The 17,410-nt window shown below is 31.7% G+C and overlaps 4 protein-coding genes across 4 annotated transcripts; 1 reads left to right on the top strand and 3 right to left on the bottom strand.

Moving 5' to 3' along the window:
* Nucleotides 1-75: 75 nt before the first annotated feature.
* On the bottom strand, nt 76-11,010 carry cand_015430 (phosphatidylinositol 3- and 4-kinase family protein; the record flags this gene model as incomplete). The annotated part of the gene is made up of 1 exon (XM_067211778.1): nt 76-11,010. The coding sequence occupies one exon, from the start codon at nt 11,008-11,010 to the stop codon at nt 76-78; it is 10,935 nt and encodes a 3,644-aa protein (XP_067069573.1).
* Nucleotides 11,011-11,107: 97 nt separating this feature from the next.
* On the top strand, nt 11,108-12,230 carry cand_015420 (uncharacterized protein; the record flags this gene model as incomplete). The annotated part of the gene is made up of 3 exons (XM_067211777.1): nt 11,108-11,215; nt 11,270-11,346; nt 11,396-12,230. 3 exons carry the CDS (start codon nt 11,108-11,110, stop codon nt 12,228-12,230), a joined length of 1,020 nt encoding a protein of 339 aa, XP_067069572.1.
* A 10-nt stretch (nt 12,231-12,240) lies between these two features.
* cand_015410 (uncharacterized protein) lies at nt 12,241-15,234 on the bottom strand (the record flags this gene model as incomplete). Its single annotated transcript, XM_067211776.1, has 1 exon — nt 12,241-15,234. The coding sequence occupies one exon, from the start codon at nt 15,232-15,234 to the stop codon at nt 12,241-12,243; it is 2,994 nt and encodes a 997-aa protein (XP_067069571.1).
* Nucleotides 15,235-15,340: 106 nt separating this feature from the next.
* On the bottom strand, nt 15,341-16,663 carry cand_015400 (uncharacterized protein; the record flags this gene model as incomplete). The annotated part of the gene is made up of 2 exons (XM_067211775.1): nt 15,341-15,714; nt 15,793-16,663. The coding sequence occupies 2 exons, from the start codon at nt 16,661-16,663 to the stop codon at nt 15,341-15,343; spliced, it is 1,245 nt and encodes a 414-aa protein (XP_067069570.1).
* Between the last annotated feature and the right edge of the window lie 747 nt (nt 16,664-17,410).

The raw sequence follows: 17,410 nt of genomic DNA, 5'->3' as shown, positions 1-17,410 counted from the left end.
TCCAACAAATTGTTTATTTATCTTCACTTCAATATTAATTTATTTAAATTGGTAATTCCGTAAATTACAATACATCTATAACTGGGGCATCCACCCTGCATACATTACAGCTAAATTATGTTTGCACTTCGCTGAATTAATCAGCTCAATAACCTGACTTTCTACTGATAGTCCTAACCCTCTTTCTTGTACGCTTCTTCTAGAATGTTCGGGACTGGAATTTTTACTAGTTGAACCAATTTTCACATATTCTGCTACACAATTAACCATGCCATGTAATTTTCTGTGTATAGTTCTAAGATGAGAGTGTCCCTTTGCTATTGCTGCGAATGATGCCGGATCTATGTTAATACCTTCTGAGCTTAGAATTTGTGATGCTTTCCCAGGCCTCATCCATTCGATTAGAGGATCATGTACAAAAGCCTCGAGATATGTCATGATCAATGTTTTATTAAAGGGACTTCTAAATACATTCATCGCAGAGATACACGATCCTGTGAATGTCCCCTCAACACCACATGTACCCATTGCAATTACTATGTTCGGTGTCAATCGAAAAGGCACTATTTCTGGAATTTCAAGTAAGAAGCCTTTGCCAAATAAGCAGTCAAAATCAACATGGATAATTTCGCCATTACAGGTATCTATCAAGATATTTTCAGCATGTCTATCGCCTAAACCTACGATATATCCAAACATTGACCATGCTGCAGTACTTTTTGTATAAAGTTGCTTTGCCTGCAGCCAATTGTAGCTTGATGTAACACTAAATTGTTTGAAAAACCAATTGTGCAAGACTGGTGGATATCTAGGTAAGATATCTTCACAGAAAATTTTGTATAACTTTTCAGGGTTTGTGGAGTTTTGTCTTAATATATCTTGAGTTTCTAGTAGTTGACGATGGAATTTGGTAGGACCAATGATCTCTTTCCATTCATTTGTTACTAAACTTCTTAAAGTAACAACATTTGGGACCCATTCGATAATACCTGCAACTTCAGAGAGAGGAATTACACAGAATGTCCTTAGATGCAATTCCGCATCTTTTCTAGTCATTCTTTGGTTTGCAATACGTGCAAGTTCCATTAAACGCATATCTTTTCTCAAGTCTCCACGTTTTTCACTTTTCACTAAGTAATAGTAAATATGCCCATCATTTCCAATAATACCTATTCTCTTAGGCTTTTGTTTACTAGATAAAACAGTTATTATATCTTCCATTCCAGTAATAGTTATCAACTCGTTAGAGCTGTAATTAAATATCTTCCATTTATCATTAGGTGCACTATTTATTCTTTGGGTTGAAATAAATTGTTTAATGTTAGGTAGAAATGAGGCGAATTGCATTGATGTATTCTGACCTAGACTTGAGTCAAAAAAGTAGAGCTGCTTTTGAATTGGAACGATTACATTTGTTTTGTTGATATTATTTATCGAATGGTATAGACTTTGGAAATCAACACGTAAACTAAGGCTTCTATTTGATATTCTACTAGATGAGCTTCGATCATTCCTCTTATTTAATTGCGTTGGAACGCTATTCCCACTGCTCATGTCCATTGCCAGGATTGTTAAACCTTCAAATATACTAATATAGTCTTCTATAATTGTTATGTACACGTCATTGTTACAAAATTCTTTAGAGGTTAACTCTATAGAGAGTAACTTCGAAAAATTAAGAATGTTTATAGCAGTATTCTTGCGATCAGAACAATTGCTCTTAAGCATTGCAACGAAGTACCACGCAGCTTGGTGAGGTAGCTGTCGAAGTATTCTTGCTATTAATGGTTGAATAATACATGTTCCTAGGCTAGAATGCTGACATCTACTCAATAGCTGAGGAAGCACTGTGAACCACAATACTGATGGAACTTCGGATATGTCGTTCTTTATTTTTGTAAGGGAGTCTATATTTCCAGTATTATTAACTGATAAAAGATCCTTTGATTGATTGGTAGGCTGTTGGGAATTATTTCTGTTGGAATATGTGACCCTTTTTATTAAAAGTGGTGAGTGATTAAACATCAAAAATAAAATCCTTGATAGAGAAGAGTATGTGAATGAGTTCCCATATTTTAAGGTATTCAAATACATTAGAATACATTGATAAATAATTACATCACATTGAAGTACTGATCCAAGACCACAATATATAGAAGCTGGTGTATCTACATATAAAGATGTACTGTTTGTACAATCAGAGTCTCTGTTGGAAATAATAAGATGGAAGTAGTGATCCAAGTATGTAGCAAACTGAAAATAGGTTCTTTCACAGCTTGGTCTGAACTTTATAGTATTCGAAAATGCCGAAATGATACTTTCCGATGATATCATTGAAGATTGTATTGCCCATCTTAGATATATTAAATCTAATTCAGCTAAGGCGGAGTTATTTAGAATATGTTTATTCAAGTTGGCATTGTGACATAATTTGTAGACATACAAAGCTGTATTGACTTGGTTCCTGTTAAACAATTCATTTAAGTATGAAATTAATAAGTTTCTATTTAAATTTACTAAAAAAGGACATTTATCACAAGATGATTCCCACAGGCTTATTAAGTTCATTTCAGTATATGTCCACGTAGTTTTTTTGGAGTTCTGTTTCTCAATGAGTAAAAATTCTATATATTTTGGAGTTATACAATTGTGTATCTGAATTGCTCCAGGAATAAAGTTGTTACTATTATCTGAAATACATAATTGACTAATGTTTGAATTCAAATAACTTACATTTGCAGTGTCACAAGTATTTGAATTTATAGAGTTGACATTATATCGATATTCAGGCTCATGTATATCTATAGACTCTAAAAAATTTGAGTATGTTTGTGAATAGTTGAAGTGTGACATTTTACTCATAGTTAGAACGAGTAAAGTTGAAAGTGCTTCAATACTGTAACCTGCCATTTCCAAGGTAAGTTTTGCATTAGCTAGTAAACGATACTTGGTTTCAAATTTCCCTTGTATGTTATCAACACGATCAACAAAAAATTTAGCTATTCTAAACCATCTTGGGGTGTTGATATTTGTTAGCTTCTCATCCTCGCTCTTTTTTGAACTCAAGTTCTCGGCTAAAGAATTCAATTTAGAATTACAATTTGTAGAATTAGTTAAAAAAATAAATATAAATTCAATATCCATAAGAATATGCAATTTCTCAAGAAAAGGGAATGATCTAAAATAAGAATCCTTCCATGCTGTACTAAGTTGTGTATAGACTAAATTTCTTGCCTTCTCCAAATTTGAGTGAAATGACTTTTCTATCTTTATCCTCTTTATTTCAGGAGTTAATTTATTAGCTGTCTCCTCTCTTTGAAGATAGTGTAGAAGTAGAAGTAATTTCCCTCTATATACATCAAATTTCTGAAATATTCTATCTAAATTGGTTGGTATAAAGAGATCCATAAATAGTTGATCTGACTGTGCATCTCTTTCAAAAGGCATTAAGTAAAAATCACTTTCTGGTGTATTTGATAAGAAATATTCTAATCTACTCCAATCCCCAAGCATGTAACATGCCTCTAGGGCCTCAGATATATATATACTCAAGCTACTATTATTAATGACTGTAGTCATACTGGAATGGAATTCGCTGTTTGGTTCAGATATATGCATTACTTGATTTTCTAAGGATCTTTCAGTTTCTATTGAATTTGTTATGGTAAGAGCTTCTATATTCTTTAATTTTTTGCTGAAAAGAACACTATTTAAAACAATTTGAGGTAAGCCAGCATTTAGTAGGCATCGGAAGTAGCTCTTGTAGATGAAGGTATGGTTAAATCTTGGTGTCCTATTTTCCGTCAAAATATGCTCATAAATTGTAGATCCCCTTAGATAATCTTTTTTAAGAAGAGCTTGCACTAAATCTTTCCCCATAGAGCTCGAAAGTCCATTATGTATATCTTCATTAAGTTTCATAATACCTAGCAGATTATCAATATCATTCACACCAAAATAACATCTAAATAACAAATACAGTATATGATTAGAAGCGCTATTTTGATAATCAGGAGTGAGTGAATCTAACTCATTAAAGTAGTTAAAGCAAGCAGAGTAAAAGCCCAGTGGATTCAAAGGATCAAATTGTATATTTGGAAAATTATGGGTCCCTAAATAATCGATAGCATTACCTGCATATTCCATATTTAGACCAAATTGGTTCATCAAGCGAGAGCCTTTAAAGTTGTTGATTCTACGACTCTTTCTCCTATAAATAGTCTCTGATATTGTCTGTCCCATAAGTAGAGAGCGTTCTATGAGTAGTAGTGCTCTTGTATATGCACCGCAGCTCAGTGCTGCTTGAACCAGTATACTTATTGGGACATCTATTAAAAACTGTAAATTCGCTAATAAAGGGATAATTGGACGGTTAGACAGAGAAGACAAGAATCTATCACCTATATTAGATGCAGGACGTCTTCTAATATTTTTTATTTCAGAATCTGCACTATTAGTTATTTGCTCATCAAAGTTCTCCTTATCTTTCACCTCTTCAAATATATATCTATTTATTTCACATTCAGTATACTCAGATTCAGATATATCTTGGCTAGGCAATTGTTTATTTGCACTATTTGTTATTTTGTCTGTATGTTTCTGACCTTTAAAATTTGTGGCTTCTGCTAATAATGATAGCGTGATATTGCTTGGTATTGATGCTCCCTTCATTTGTTCACTAGTTTCGTTGCTTTTCCTAAATTTTTCATTATCCTTAGATAAAGAAGATTTTTTGGAGTAGTGATGCCTTCTATCTAACTCACTATTGTATAAGTTTTGTAAGTATGGCTCTAGTAGAGATTCACTAAACCATGATAAAGTATTAGGTACTTTTCTTTGTAATAAGTATTCATACAATTCCATAAGATTCGTTATAACAATAAATATTGACTCATATGTCACACTGTGTATAAGTGGACAAGAGATATTTCGACTTTTTTGTGTGGTAGATTTCTTTTCAAAAGTTTGTATTTGCTCTACATTGCACTGTAGCCCCGAAATAACTAATGAACAAAGCTTTTCTTTTAGCATACGTATATCACTATGAGGGCATAGTAGTATGATACATTCTATAACAATTGGTAGGATATAGTTAAACACAGAAGGTATACCTAATGCAGCCAGTCTACAACCCTCAAGTAATATACCTATAGATTTAATAGATTTTGGTACTTCTGTATTATTTATTATATAGTTTTCATTTCTATAGCTAGTTGCTTCATTAACTTTATCAATACACCAAAAATAAAACTCATATACATTCTCAATCTTATTGTTATTTATGGAACGAAGTTGAGAAAGAATGTGGTCCTTGGTACCTTCTAAAATCCTATACTCAGTAGTCCTATAAGGTTCAAGAAGTTCCTGTATTTCAGGCCTAAATTGACTCCAAGTGTCAGTATTTGGGAAATCAGTTTTATTAGATTTATAGTGGCAGCCTATATATTTTAATGACTCTTGAATAGCATATGCTGCCACATTCCAATGAGCATATGTAATAAGATAGTCCTGTAGTAGGGATATTGTCAACTTATATATATCATGTATAAAAATTGAAGTTTTTAGCATAATAGGCATATTATTATATTCATTTGGTTCTGTTGCAGAATTTAATAGAGTTTGTGATACTGTTTTATCTTGGAATGTGTGATTGATATAATTTTGTAAATGGAACTCACCACCAATAGCCCCGATAGTCCCTATTAATATTGCAGCTATATTTCTTAAAAACATCATACTCTTCTCTATACTATATGATATTTTTCTTGGTAAAGTGCTGCATACAAATGTTAGATTCTCCTTTTGACTGGACACTTGGAATATATTATGTCTATTTAATTCGTCAGTACTAATTACTTCTTTTATAGATTGGCCATTGTTAAAACCTTCACGTTGAAGTATACTCAAAGAATCACTACCTGTAGTAGATATAATCCTTAGAGAATGTTCATAGAGTTTGTGTAATCTTAATAAAACATAGTTATCTATATTGCTATACAATACCCAGTATGAATCAATTGGATGCAAAAACAAAAGATCTTTAATTGATCCTAGAAGTTTTTCATATGTAATATGTGGTGCATTAGGAGTTAAAAAAAGTAGTACCATGTCTATTCTTCTTGCAAATGTATCAATAAGATACCGTTCATAAGCTATGTCAATTTGTTCATCACTTTGGTTTGTAACTGAAGTAGAGTCTAAAGCTAGATATTTCATAATTAATTTACGTATACAGCATAACTCTTTAGCTGAAATGATTGGTACCAGTAAAAGAAAATTCTTGTCTATTTTATTTATAGTTTCAAGTATATAAGAAAATAAATCTTTAATACAGGATTTAGTGTATGTTATTGTATGTACTTTGCCATAATCTTCTAGTTTATTAAAGTGTAACAGCATCTTCAGTAGTATATCTATAATTGCTGGTACTAATTGAAGAAATATATTAGAACTATTGCTTATTGCAGACCCTGTTAATGATAGTGTATCAGTTATACTATTAATATAGATATACCAAGATTCTAGGCATGTTGGATGCAAATTTGTTAGTTGGGTAGCTTTCATTAAAAATTCAAATAAGCGCATTGCATATTTCTTAATATGCCCCTTTGATATAAATAATAGGAGAGATATTGATCTTAATACCCGATACCAATATATGGGATTTTTGCTATCAAGTGGAAGAGAGGTTACAATGAAGGACACTGGAAGAAATGCTAAATTAATGGAGGACTTTGTAGAGTGAGGTGATTTGTCGTTGAAGATACTTTTGCTATAATATTCTAAAATCCACATGAAATTTTCGTACAAAAATTTGTCTACTTTAAAAGTAGAATGATTATTAGATGAATAACCAGATGTAACAGTGCTATCACATTTATCTAATTTTTTTTTTTTTAAACTTGGGCTTTCACAAGTTTTATTAGTAAATTTATTGCAGATTAATAACTCTATCTTTTCAGTTAACCACAAACATTGTTTATTAAAGATGAAGTTATCTTCAATCCTAAAAGCTATACCTTCGTCTTCAGTAAAAAATTTAAGGATTTGGTTAAACCCCGTCGAATTTTCCTCTGTACCATATAAAATCCAGAAATAATGGTGTGGGCATGTAATACCCCAAAGTAATGCAATTGTACATATACAGATAAGTGACTGGGGGAAGAATAGAATTTCTTCACTACTTTTCTGGAGGACTTGTGAATAGTAAGTACTTATTAAGTACTCAAAAAAGTTTATATTGTCTGCAGATAGGTTACAAAGTTTAGTATATGGTACGTTATATGTATTGAGATGTGATATTATAAAAGGTGCCAATTGAGCCATTAGCTTATCATAAGAAAAAATATTTGGCATAAAATGACACCATTCTATTATAGAAGGTAGCAATGGTTTTTGCACAAATAACGGTAATGCTGTATATATTAGATGAGGTAACAAATAATCATATGATGAACCTAGGAGTAGTAAGGACCAGTATTTGTTATAACCTTCTGTACAGAAGATATCCATAAAAGTGGCTGCTAAGCATGAATTAAATCCTGGAGAAATAGCTAAACTTGAAACCGTTGTTTTGTTATTCATTAATATACTGGATAGGTATGAAAGTAGTACGAAAGCTTGATGTGAATAATTGGTAGATTTCCTGGAATTTTTTATATCTTTACTATTTATCGGAAGAAAGCCTATTGAATATTCTTTATAAGACTTCAAAATCCATGTTTCCATCCAGAATACTTTGATATTTTGCAAATTATTTAAATAAATTGCAACTAAGCTACTAATATGTAACTGAGCAAATGAATCACTAATATTAGTGATCAATTCCTTATAAACCCATTGAGGTACTATGTATTTGGAGTTATTAGCTAAATGAGTGACTTTTGAACTAAAAGATGGATCAGTCTGTATTCGAGACAATAAATTTGGATATATCATGCTTCTGGATAAATTCATAAACTTCATATATACTTTCTGGCTATTTATATTATTAGAGGATATATATATAATTAATTCATCTAAAGCAAAAATTGGACCAAATATAGGATGTATTATCACTTCCAAATCATTGATATCATATTTAGTTGTATATAAACCAATTGTAGGTCCAAAAATAATTGATAATTTAAACTTTTCAAAAATAATACGATAGAAGAGGGTAATTGGATCTCTTAACTCATCTGTAGCAGCTATAATTGTAATTGGTGGTGGCATTTTAGTGTAACTAGCTAAAAACCTGTTGTTAAATATTTCACTCTCATTAGTCAAGAAATTTAGTACAAACGTGGGGCTATTCAGTAGACGTAAAAGCTGAATTTGGTAAAGCTTAGGTATCTTTAAGTTGTGACTTAGTGAGACTTGTATTAAAAGAGCCACCTTTATTTTCATTGATATGTTACAATTTACGGAGCTTAATGAGAGAATGGATGCAATAGATGAAAAGAACCACTCCGAATTTGTATATGGTACATTATCTATCAATTCTAATATTTTTGTTAATAAAGAACTGGAATGTTCGTTTTTAGTGGAACCAACTTTTTTGTAATATAGGGCTAACTTTTGTATTGTCCAGTAGTTGTCAAGTTTGTTGGAGTCATCTATTTGTCCAATATCTATGGAAGTTGGTAAGGGAGACAAGCATTTAGAACAATAATAAATTTCATCTTTATTTAAAATAGTATCCATTATATCAATCTGTTCTTTGCAATTCCAACAATTCGGTTCAACAGGAAAATAATTTGTGTCTAGACAACCAGACTCTGCCTCCTGATAGTGAAATACGGATAATGAATTATAATTACTACCAAAGGGGTATTCAGTTTCAAAAGTATTTTTAACAGATGTAGTTCTAGTCATGTTTAACTCTTGAATAATCATATCCTTAGTGTTATGGTTTAGATCTGCTAAAAGTAATATTGAGAGGGGCTTAAGAACGTTGAAAAGAGCTGCCTGAGAGAGCCTTTCATCAGCAGAAAGATGACCGATTTTCAGAAGTAATTTATCAGTTACATCGTTATCAAGTTCTTCAGATTCAATGCAGTACAAATATAGAACATTTGAAATATAGTTCCATATAATAAAAGAGGTAAATGTACACTCGGTGCTAACAATATCAATGAATGATGACAGGATTTGCTTCGAAACTTTCTGTGGCACAGTTATTAGTCTAATAGAAATTTCTACTAAGCTAATTAATTGTGATAAAGTCCAATTAGAAAGGTTGTTTAAATTTATAACTGTTTCAGATAATCTGCAAAAGTGGTTCATAAGATATAACCCTAACTCAAAAGAGTTTTTAGTTCCTTTTTTTATTAATAAGCGAGCCATTTCTAATGTTAGATGTATAATAAGGTACTTAGTATGTATTACAGGGGGTGTTACTAGCAAGGCTTCGCAGTCAAAATATTTAGAAAGTACAATTTGGATATGAGCAATAAAGAAATAGATTCTATGGCTACTTATATTGGAGGTATACATTTCATGCAAACCACAGACTGTAGTTGCTAGTGCCTGCACAAGAGTATCTGCCTCACAAAACTCAAACTCCATAGTTAACTTTGGTATATCTAGCTTTATTAGGAAATTCTCTAAAGCTCTTATCTTTAGTCGTGATGGTAAGTATTTATTATTGATATTGGAATTGTCAAGTACTTGCAGTAAATCCTTTCTAATCTTTGTAAAAATGATGTTGGAAATTTCATCTAATAATTCAGTGCTAATAGTGGAATAGAGACGAGAAGTAAGTAATGCAACATATCCATCAAGGAGTGAGAATTCTGACCATGAAAATAATTTCTGCCACTTTTCTATAACTTTTAAAAGTACCTTCACTACTTTTAGACTTGGTGTTTTATTATATTCAGAGTTAATTATTAGTGAAATATCCAACTTTAATGGAAATTGCCATTTGAGGGTGTTAAGAGCCCAAACAGTAAATTCGCCTATTAAATGTAAAAATGGTACTAAAGCCTTCTTTTCAAAGGAAGGGAGCCACATATTATTTATACTTAGTGAGTCAAAAATACTACTCGCATAAAGTTCCTCTATTAGCTTGATATCTAGATTAAGTAACATAATATTGACTGTATACGGCCATAACTTATAATTAAGTGTAAGATTTTCTAGAATATGCATAGAAACAGCTATCAACTCGTAATTTGAGTATAAAACCATGACATTTTTAAGAATACATATCCATGCTTCAATAAAGCAATATCGTGTATGTGATTCGACTTCTTCAGTATATAATATTGATAAAATTTGGATTGATAAAGAGCCAAGTAATACTAAAACTTTTAAAGTATCATTAGGTACCCGAATAGCAATAGGACTTTGCAATCCAGTAGGCCAACCTATGTAACTACGAAGATGGCTTAGTAAATGGGAATACAAATCCTGGATCTGACTACAATCATATGTTTTCTGTGTTGAACAGTTAGATTCATTTATTAATTTGGCTAGTTTATGTATATTTTGGATAGTTTCATTAGTAAATAGCTCAAATATTTTGTCATCTTCACTTGAAATAAGTTTGACTATAATGCATAAAGATGAAGACCATTTTTTTAAAAGAACAAGTTCTTGTAACACTAAACTAGTATAGGTTTTATTTAGCATCATCTCATTTATAAAATATTCACTAGCATAATCTTGCCCTATAAATTCACAATCTGAAAAGTACACAAGCTTAAATTGGACTCTAAATGCAAAAAAGTGTGAAAGTAGCCTATAAAATAATTGTCCAAGCCCATTTATAGGGAATATAACATGACCATATGAACAACAAATGCCCCTAAGTGCTGACTGCATTGCACTAAATGTGATAATACTCTTCTCTACATCTTGGTCTCCAAAAATATATTGTTTTATACCCTCTAGTAAATATTTCCTTAGTGTCCCAATACATTCACAATGTAGATCAACAAATTCATCCAGTTTCCTTGGATCTTCTTCAGCAATACTTAGTGTACTTATTACTTCAGTTAACTCATTGGAATTCTTCAAGTTCATTGCTATTTCAATGGTTTTATTATATATATTATTTCGCTCCACAAAAGACTAACAGGACGCGCTGACCTCAGAGAAGTGACTCAAAAGAACTTGTATTATGAGCTCTTTCTCTGACTTCGTTACTTTGGGCTATATAGGGAAGAAAGATGAATCCTTTGATACACCAGAAGCTCAGAGTATTAAAAGCAAAATAGGTGGACTTCCAGTAAGTAAACTCATAAAAATACTTCTGAATATACACAAATTTTTTTATCTCTAGGAGTGGCCCAAAGGTAGTCAAGAGACAACGATAAATTGTAGCGAATGTCATCAAGAGATGATTTTAGTTGTCCAGCTGTAAGTTTATTGGTAAAATTGTGAATATCTAACTATAAAAACTGTTTAGATTTACTCCATATACTAAACAAAGAGATAGATGCATTTACTTGCACCTTTGCTGCAACAGTGAGTGTAGATTTATATGGAAAGTAGTGAGACTTTCAATAGCAAAAGAATATGGTATTTCTGACAATATTACAAAATTAGAAAAGTCTACTATATCTAACAACTGGCTGGAATGTGCTGGTCTGTTAAGTGATACCCAAATAGATTGTTACAGCAGTGACATAGACTTAAATAAAGTCAATAGTCAACATAATGGGAAATACAGAAACAAATACTTAGGATTAAAAACTGACACCAGATGTTTACCATGCTATTTAGTCGAGTGCGATTCTGAAAGTATGTATATTGATGTTATGCAAAAACGTGCAGAAAGTTTGCTTTCAGACTATCTTTTAAAGGAAGGTGAAGCAGACTTATTTAATTATAGTGATTTAGATGTTAGTGATAGTGAATCAAATGAGAGTACCACTGAAGACCCCCTTAAAGCCGATGAGAGCACTTATGTTAGTGAAATAAATAAATACAACCGAATATTTTCTGAAACAATTTCTAGAAATCCAAGTCAAATAATCCGCTATAGCTTTGGTGGAAAGCCATTATGGAGTGAATCTCCCAAAAATATTGTGGTAAACAATTGCGAAAATTGCGATGCACCTAGAGTTTTTGAATTTCAACTCCTCTCAACATTAATATATGAGCTTAGTAGAAGGAATTCAGAAGACAAATTTGTATTTATGCAAAGTGAAGATTGGGCAACAGTAGTTGTGTTTACATGTAGTGAAGATTGTGTTTCAAATAACCCATTAGAAGAGTATTGCATAGTTCAATATATCTAAACAAAAGTAGTTAATCATCTGAAATTTGGTCTTCTGATACAACATAACTCTCAATAATAATAAATGTTAATTTTGGTGATTTGGGTACATCATTACTTTCCTCCTTAATATTATTACAGCATGACACACATATATTATGGAAGTGCCCTTTAGGTAACTTCATATTTGCTGCAGATATACCTTTTACAATCTGTATTATATGGTTACGAAAATTCACCTCGCTTCTCAACAAAAAGTTTCTAGGAGTTACCCCCTCAAAAAGCATGCCTACTTCATCTTTATATTCTGCCTCTAAGTAACCACTAGAATCGTTGATCTTAACATTAAAACTGTACGAAAAAGTTGACTCAGAGTGACCACACTTTAAACTTTTAAAGTTGTTTGTATGGGCTTCAGAAACTGCATTCATTAGTGAGCATTCATAGTTGCATATTTTGCACTTCAGAGTAACAAATGTCTCTGGTTTAAATGGATCTACATCTTCGGAATTTCCAAAAAAACTGACATTTACATTTTCCATGTAATATATATTATTTGGTACTGAGTTCAATTTTACATGCATTACAGAAAGAGCTTGTAGATCTCTATTTCTTGAGCGAATATAATACAATGGCTGACAATCAATATCAGTAAATAAGTATTGGTGACTATTTCGACTATCTGTGTATAATGAATTCAGTATATGGTTTGTATAGTTTGTTAAATGTTGCTCTCCAGCATGTGTAGCTGATATAGCTGGAAGTAAATTTGTTTTACTAAAACTTGCCACTTTTTTCTCACAATCACCAGTTATCCTAACAATTTCAGTTTCAGTTTGATTAAATACACTATCTACACTACACAAACTTTCTCTGCATGTCCCACTAGAATACTTTAATTGCAAATCTCCACTTTCTTTCACAATTCCTTCAGTTATGTTTAAATTTGCAAAGTGAACTTTGTCTACAACTTCACTGCAGTTAGAAGCTGGTTGATCCATACTATAGTTCAATACTTCCACATCTTTAGTGAAGTTTTTAAAGTTGTTTATCTGTTCATAAGTGGACTTCGAAATAACTTCACTATTCAAAAGTCCATGTTCAAAGGAAGTATGAGCTCTCTCTGATTTTAAATTCAAAGGTAAAGTCCTTAAGGACATTAGTTTAACATCTCCAGACCAACATGGTAGTCTCGTAATTCTTGATTTGTGTGTATCTATTACAGTGAATGGCCCAATTACTTTGCCATCTATATACGTAAAATTCATCGATGGATTCACAGAAACATTCCTAATACGTACCCAATCACCACACTTAAGTGGTTTCTTGTTGTACTGTAAGTGATCCTTCAATCCAGTATTGTATCTATCTAAACCTATTACAAAGTATAAATCATCAAAGTTCGTCTTATCTTTCAATTTAGTAATATTTCTTTCACTTTTCAATTCAGAAACGACAATACAAAGCATATTATGCTCAATTTTACTTTTGTAACTTGAAAATGAAGGTTTATTTAAATTGTTAAAACAAAGTTGTGATGGATGAATAAGTTCAGGTATCAGTAATATATCATATATGCAAACAATAATATCACCGTAAGTTTTAGTAAATGTCTCCTTATTAGAATTTTTGAGATGTGATAATGACTTTGTATACTGAGAGGAGCAAAAATATGGAAAACTATGAAACATTTCATACGCCCATCTTTGCAATTTCAGAAGTCTAAGTGAATCATTTTCAGTAAATGTAGTATTTCGTTGTGAATTCCCTACTTTGTATGCATTTTCCACATTTACATAACAGTAAGGACTATTTAGGATATCTTCATCTGTTGTATACTTGGAGTAGAGTTCATCTAAATTGCAGTCATAAAGGGACCAAATTCTTATGGAAGTATGCTTGTTGTGAGGTAAATCTATAAAGCGCTGCTTTGAAAATAAAGGTTCAACACGATGAACACGAACAATATCTCCGAGACTAATAACAGGTAGAGATGTTGCATCACCTTCAGTAGAGAGCTCCAAAGACACTGTGGGTAGAGAAGATATCAAAGAAGGACGATCACTATATGAATACGGTCCACCAAGAAGTGTCTCAATAGTACGGTTAGTACAACTATCCACAGGTATCAGTTTCAATACTGATGGGTCAACCAGTGTTATATTCATAAATATGTGATTACTATTTCCTCCATAACGTTTCATAGGATTATTTCCAACCTCTAAAACAACACCGTACAAATTAGTTACCACTCCAGGATGGAGATCTGACAACTGAGTTAGATATTCATAAGTAATAGATGAACATTGAGATTGTTTCTCACAAGTTCTCTTTTTCTTTTTGGGCTGATTTATTATCCCTGAAAGAGATACATTGTCATCGTCCTTGCAACCCGCACTACTTATTTGATTATATTCATCTACTATATCATCTGCAACCTCATCACATAAAGCTGCTGTTGTCGTCCTACTAGTTAATAAAGGTAGTGAAGGATGTTTGCATTCTTCCAAACAATCTAATTTACAAGTAGTGTATATTCTAGCCCATGCTGGTAAGTATACATTACCTTTGCTACATAGCACCGCAGCATGAGTAAGCATAGCAGGCACATGTTCAAACCCTGACCTCCACACAGTCATTGCAGAGTCACTCTTATTTGTATCATAAACACATATAATTGATTCGTCAGAAAATGATATTGAGCCCCCAATCAACTCTATAATGTCATCTTTATTGATGAATGAACAAGCAACAGCCCATTCATTGTAGCACAGAATTGTTATATGTTCACTTGAATCACTTATATTAGTTAATGTCTTAGTTTTAGGCGATATCTTATATACTCTAGAGCTATTCGTTAATTTTGCAGCTATCTTTGCGCGATTATAAGTTAGTTTCCTTCTATTCAGATTATCTCTTGCAGCTTCTGTAAAAAACTCAGCCCTCTCTATGCATACTAAATAACCATAGAATGAACTCCTACTATGAAAAGAGGCCTTCCTACTACAGAGAGTATTCCTTGTCATGCACTAATAAAAAAGCATATGCAGTGCCATCAATAACTGCAACATAATTAGCCCCTCTTCCCCCACTAATTGAGTAACGAAGGCGGTAGAAATGCACAAAAATAAACTAGGTTGCTTCATGAAAGCGATAATACCTTTTAGCCGGCTTTCGTGAAAATCTCTTTTTACGTAGAATCTTAATTAATCTTCTCCCATATTGGGCATTTTGCACGGAAGGTAATTCAACCAGTCCTTTTTTGTATATATTTGAAACAATATTACTTGATAATGTACCTTTGATATGTACTCTACGTAATGAACCTTCACTTTTTTGAACGTCTTCAGTTAAATATACATTCATAGTAGGTTCAATATAACGGTTCTTCCCTATTCGTAGCTTATTTATGAAACCTCTACTTTGTGCAAGTCGAATTTCATTCCTTAACATATCTCGGTATTCTCGCTTTTGTTCAAGGCTCTTATTTAAAGCTTCTAACTCACCTATAATTGAAACTATTAAAAGAAAAATTATATATCTAAAGATAAATAAATAGTTTAATCACTATAAAGTAAACTTACCTATTTTATCCACATCCTTATTTAGAGTCTTTTTTAATATACGCTCTTCAGTGACCCTCTTTTGATTACGATTTCTTATAAGTCTGTTGCGATCTGCTTGTGTTTTTCTTTTGCTCTCTTTGCATACTCTAGTAGTTTCATGTTTGTTTGAAGATTTATAATCGACTAATGGTCTTTCCTCTGTAGTTTTTTTCCAGTGCTCAATCTCAAGCAGATCTGGAATTCTACCATTGTTTATTTGAAGCAACAATCTTACCTTCAGTTCATCAGATAAATTATTCAGTAAATCTTCTTCATAATAATTCATTAATATAGATCTTAATGAAATCTTCCCCAATCTAAAATCATTAGTAATTGCATAATCTTCAAGTATAGGAGTTGCTGCTAGCATTACAGCTTTTTGCCTTTCAGTTTCTAATGGGTTAATAGATTGACCAGAATGAGGAGTATGTACTACTTGGTACTTCTTTTTGTGTACCTCCAATGATTTATTATGAGATGTATTCAATTTTGAGGTATCATATAAAGAGTCCTTCCATATATCAAGGTCAGGTTTCAAACTACACGTAGTTCCGTTACAAATACCTAAGCTGTGACTTTTCTTAGCTAAGGCAGTAACATGAGCCACATGTGACTTAGACCATCCATAAAGGGAATTACTGGCTTTATTTTCAAGGTTATTTGATTCTATACTACTTTGTATCTCATCATTTTTCTTTCTATTAGCCTTTATTATACCCAATTCATCTAAAGAGAATAATAGTCCCTTTGATAATAATTCATCATATTTTAACAACTCATAAAAACCACTACTTAACTCTTCAGTTCCAGAATTACTTATCTTCTTAAAACTTTTCTTTGATTTTCTCATTTATCAATAAAAAAAAGTTCAGTATAGAAGCGCAGCCAATGATGTCATATTTAGACTCGATAATATTGGCGGTATATTCTTAAAATATTGTATAGACCATATATTTCACAACCTCCATATACTTCTAAATTAAATGATTTACTTTCTAGTACTTAAACCTGCCAAATAAAACGATCTTCTAAGTTTCCAGTTCATGACTAACTAATGGTGATATATTTAATAAAAAGAATATGATACTTTACAAAAGTTCTCTGTACTGTGTCAATTAAACTTCCAATATAAACCTTTAAATCTATTTATATAGGCCAAATACAAATATATTTATTTATATGTAAATATTAAACATACTAAAAGTCCCGTTGGACCAGTCTGAATGGACTTCAATGTATATTACTATTTTAAGTTAAATCTTTTTGCAAATAATATATAATACTAATTATATATATATATATAAGTATACACTTCTTAAAATTTAATTTTGAGAGAGCAGCAATATTCTAGAGCTTTTATTCTATACATCTCTAATAAAAGAAAAATGAATTTTAGTTGGTATTTGCATGAATATAAGACTTATATGCTGTATTTTAAATCTCTGTATTAACTATAAAAAGCTTTATAAATAGTAGTTTATGAATAAGATGCTCAACTGTAAAATACGAGCTAGAGTCATTTGCCCGGGCGCATATCAGCTTTTGAAAAGCGGAAGTAGTTTGAGTAGCGATGCTTTTTTCCTTTATCTAAGGCCAA

Source organism: Cryptosporidium andersoni (genome assembly GCF_001865355.1).
Source record: "Cryptosporidium andersoni isolate 30847 chromosome Unknown contig_21, whole genome shotgun sequence".
Lineage (NCBI taxonomy): Eukaryota > Apicomplexa > Conoidasida > Eucoccidiorida > Cryptosporidiidae > Cryptosporidium > Cryptosporidium andersoni.
This window is presented reverse-complemented; position numbering and strand designations above follow the sequence as displayed.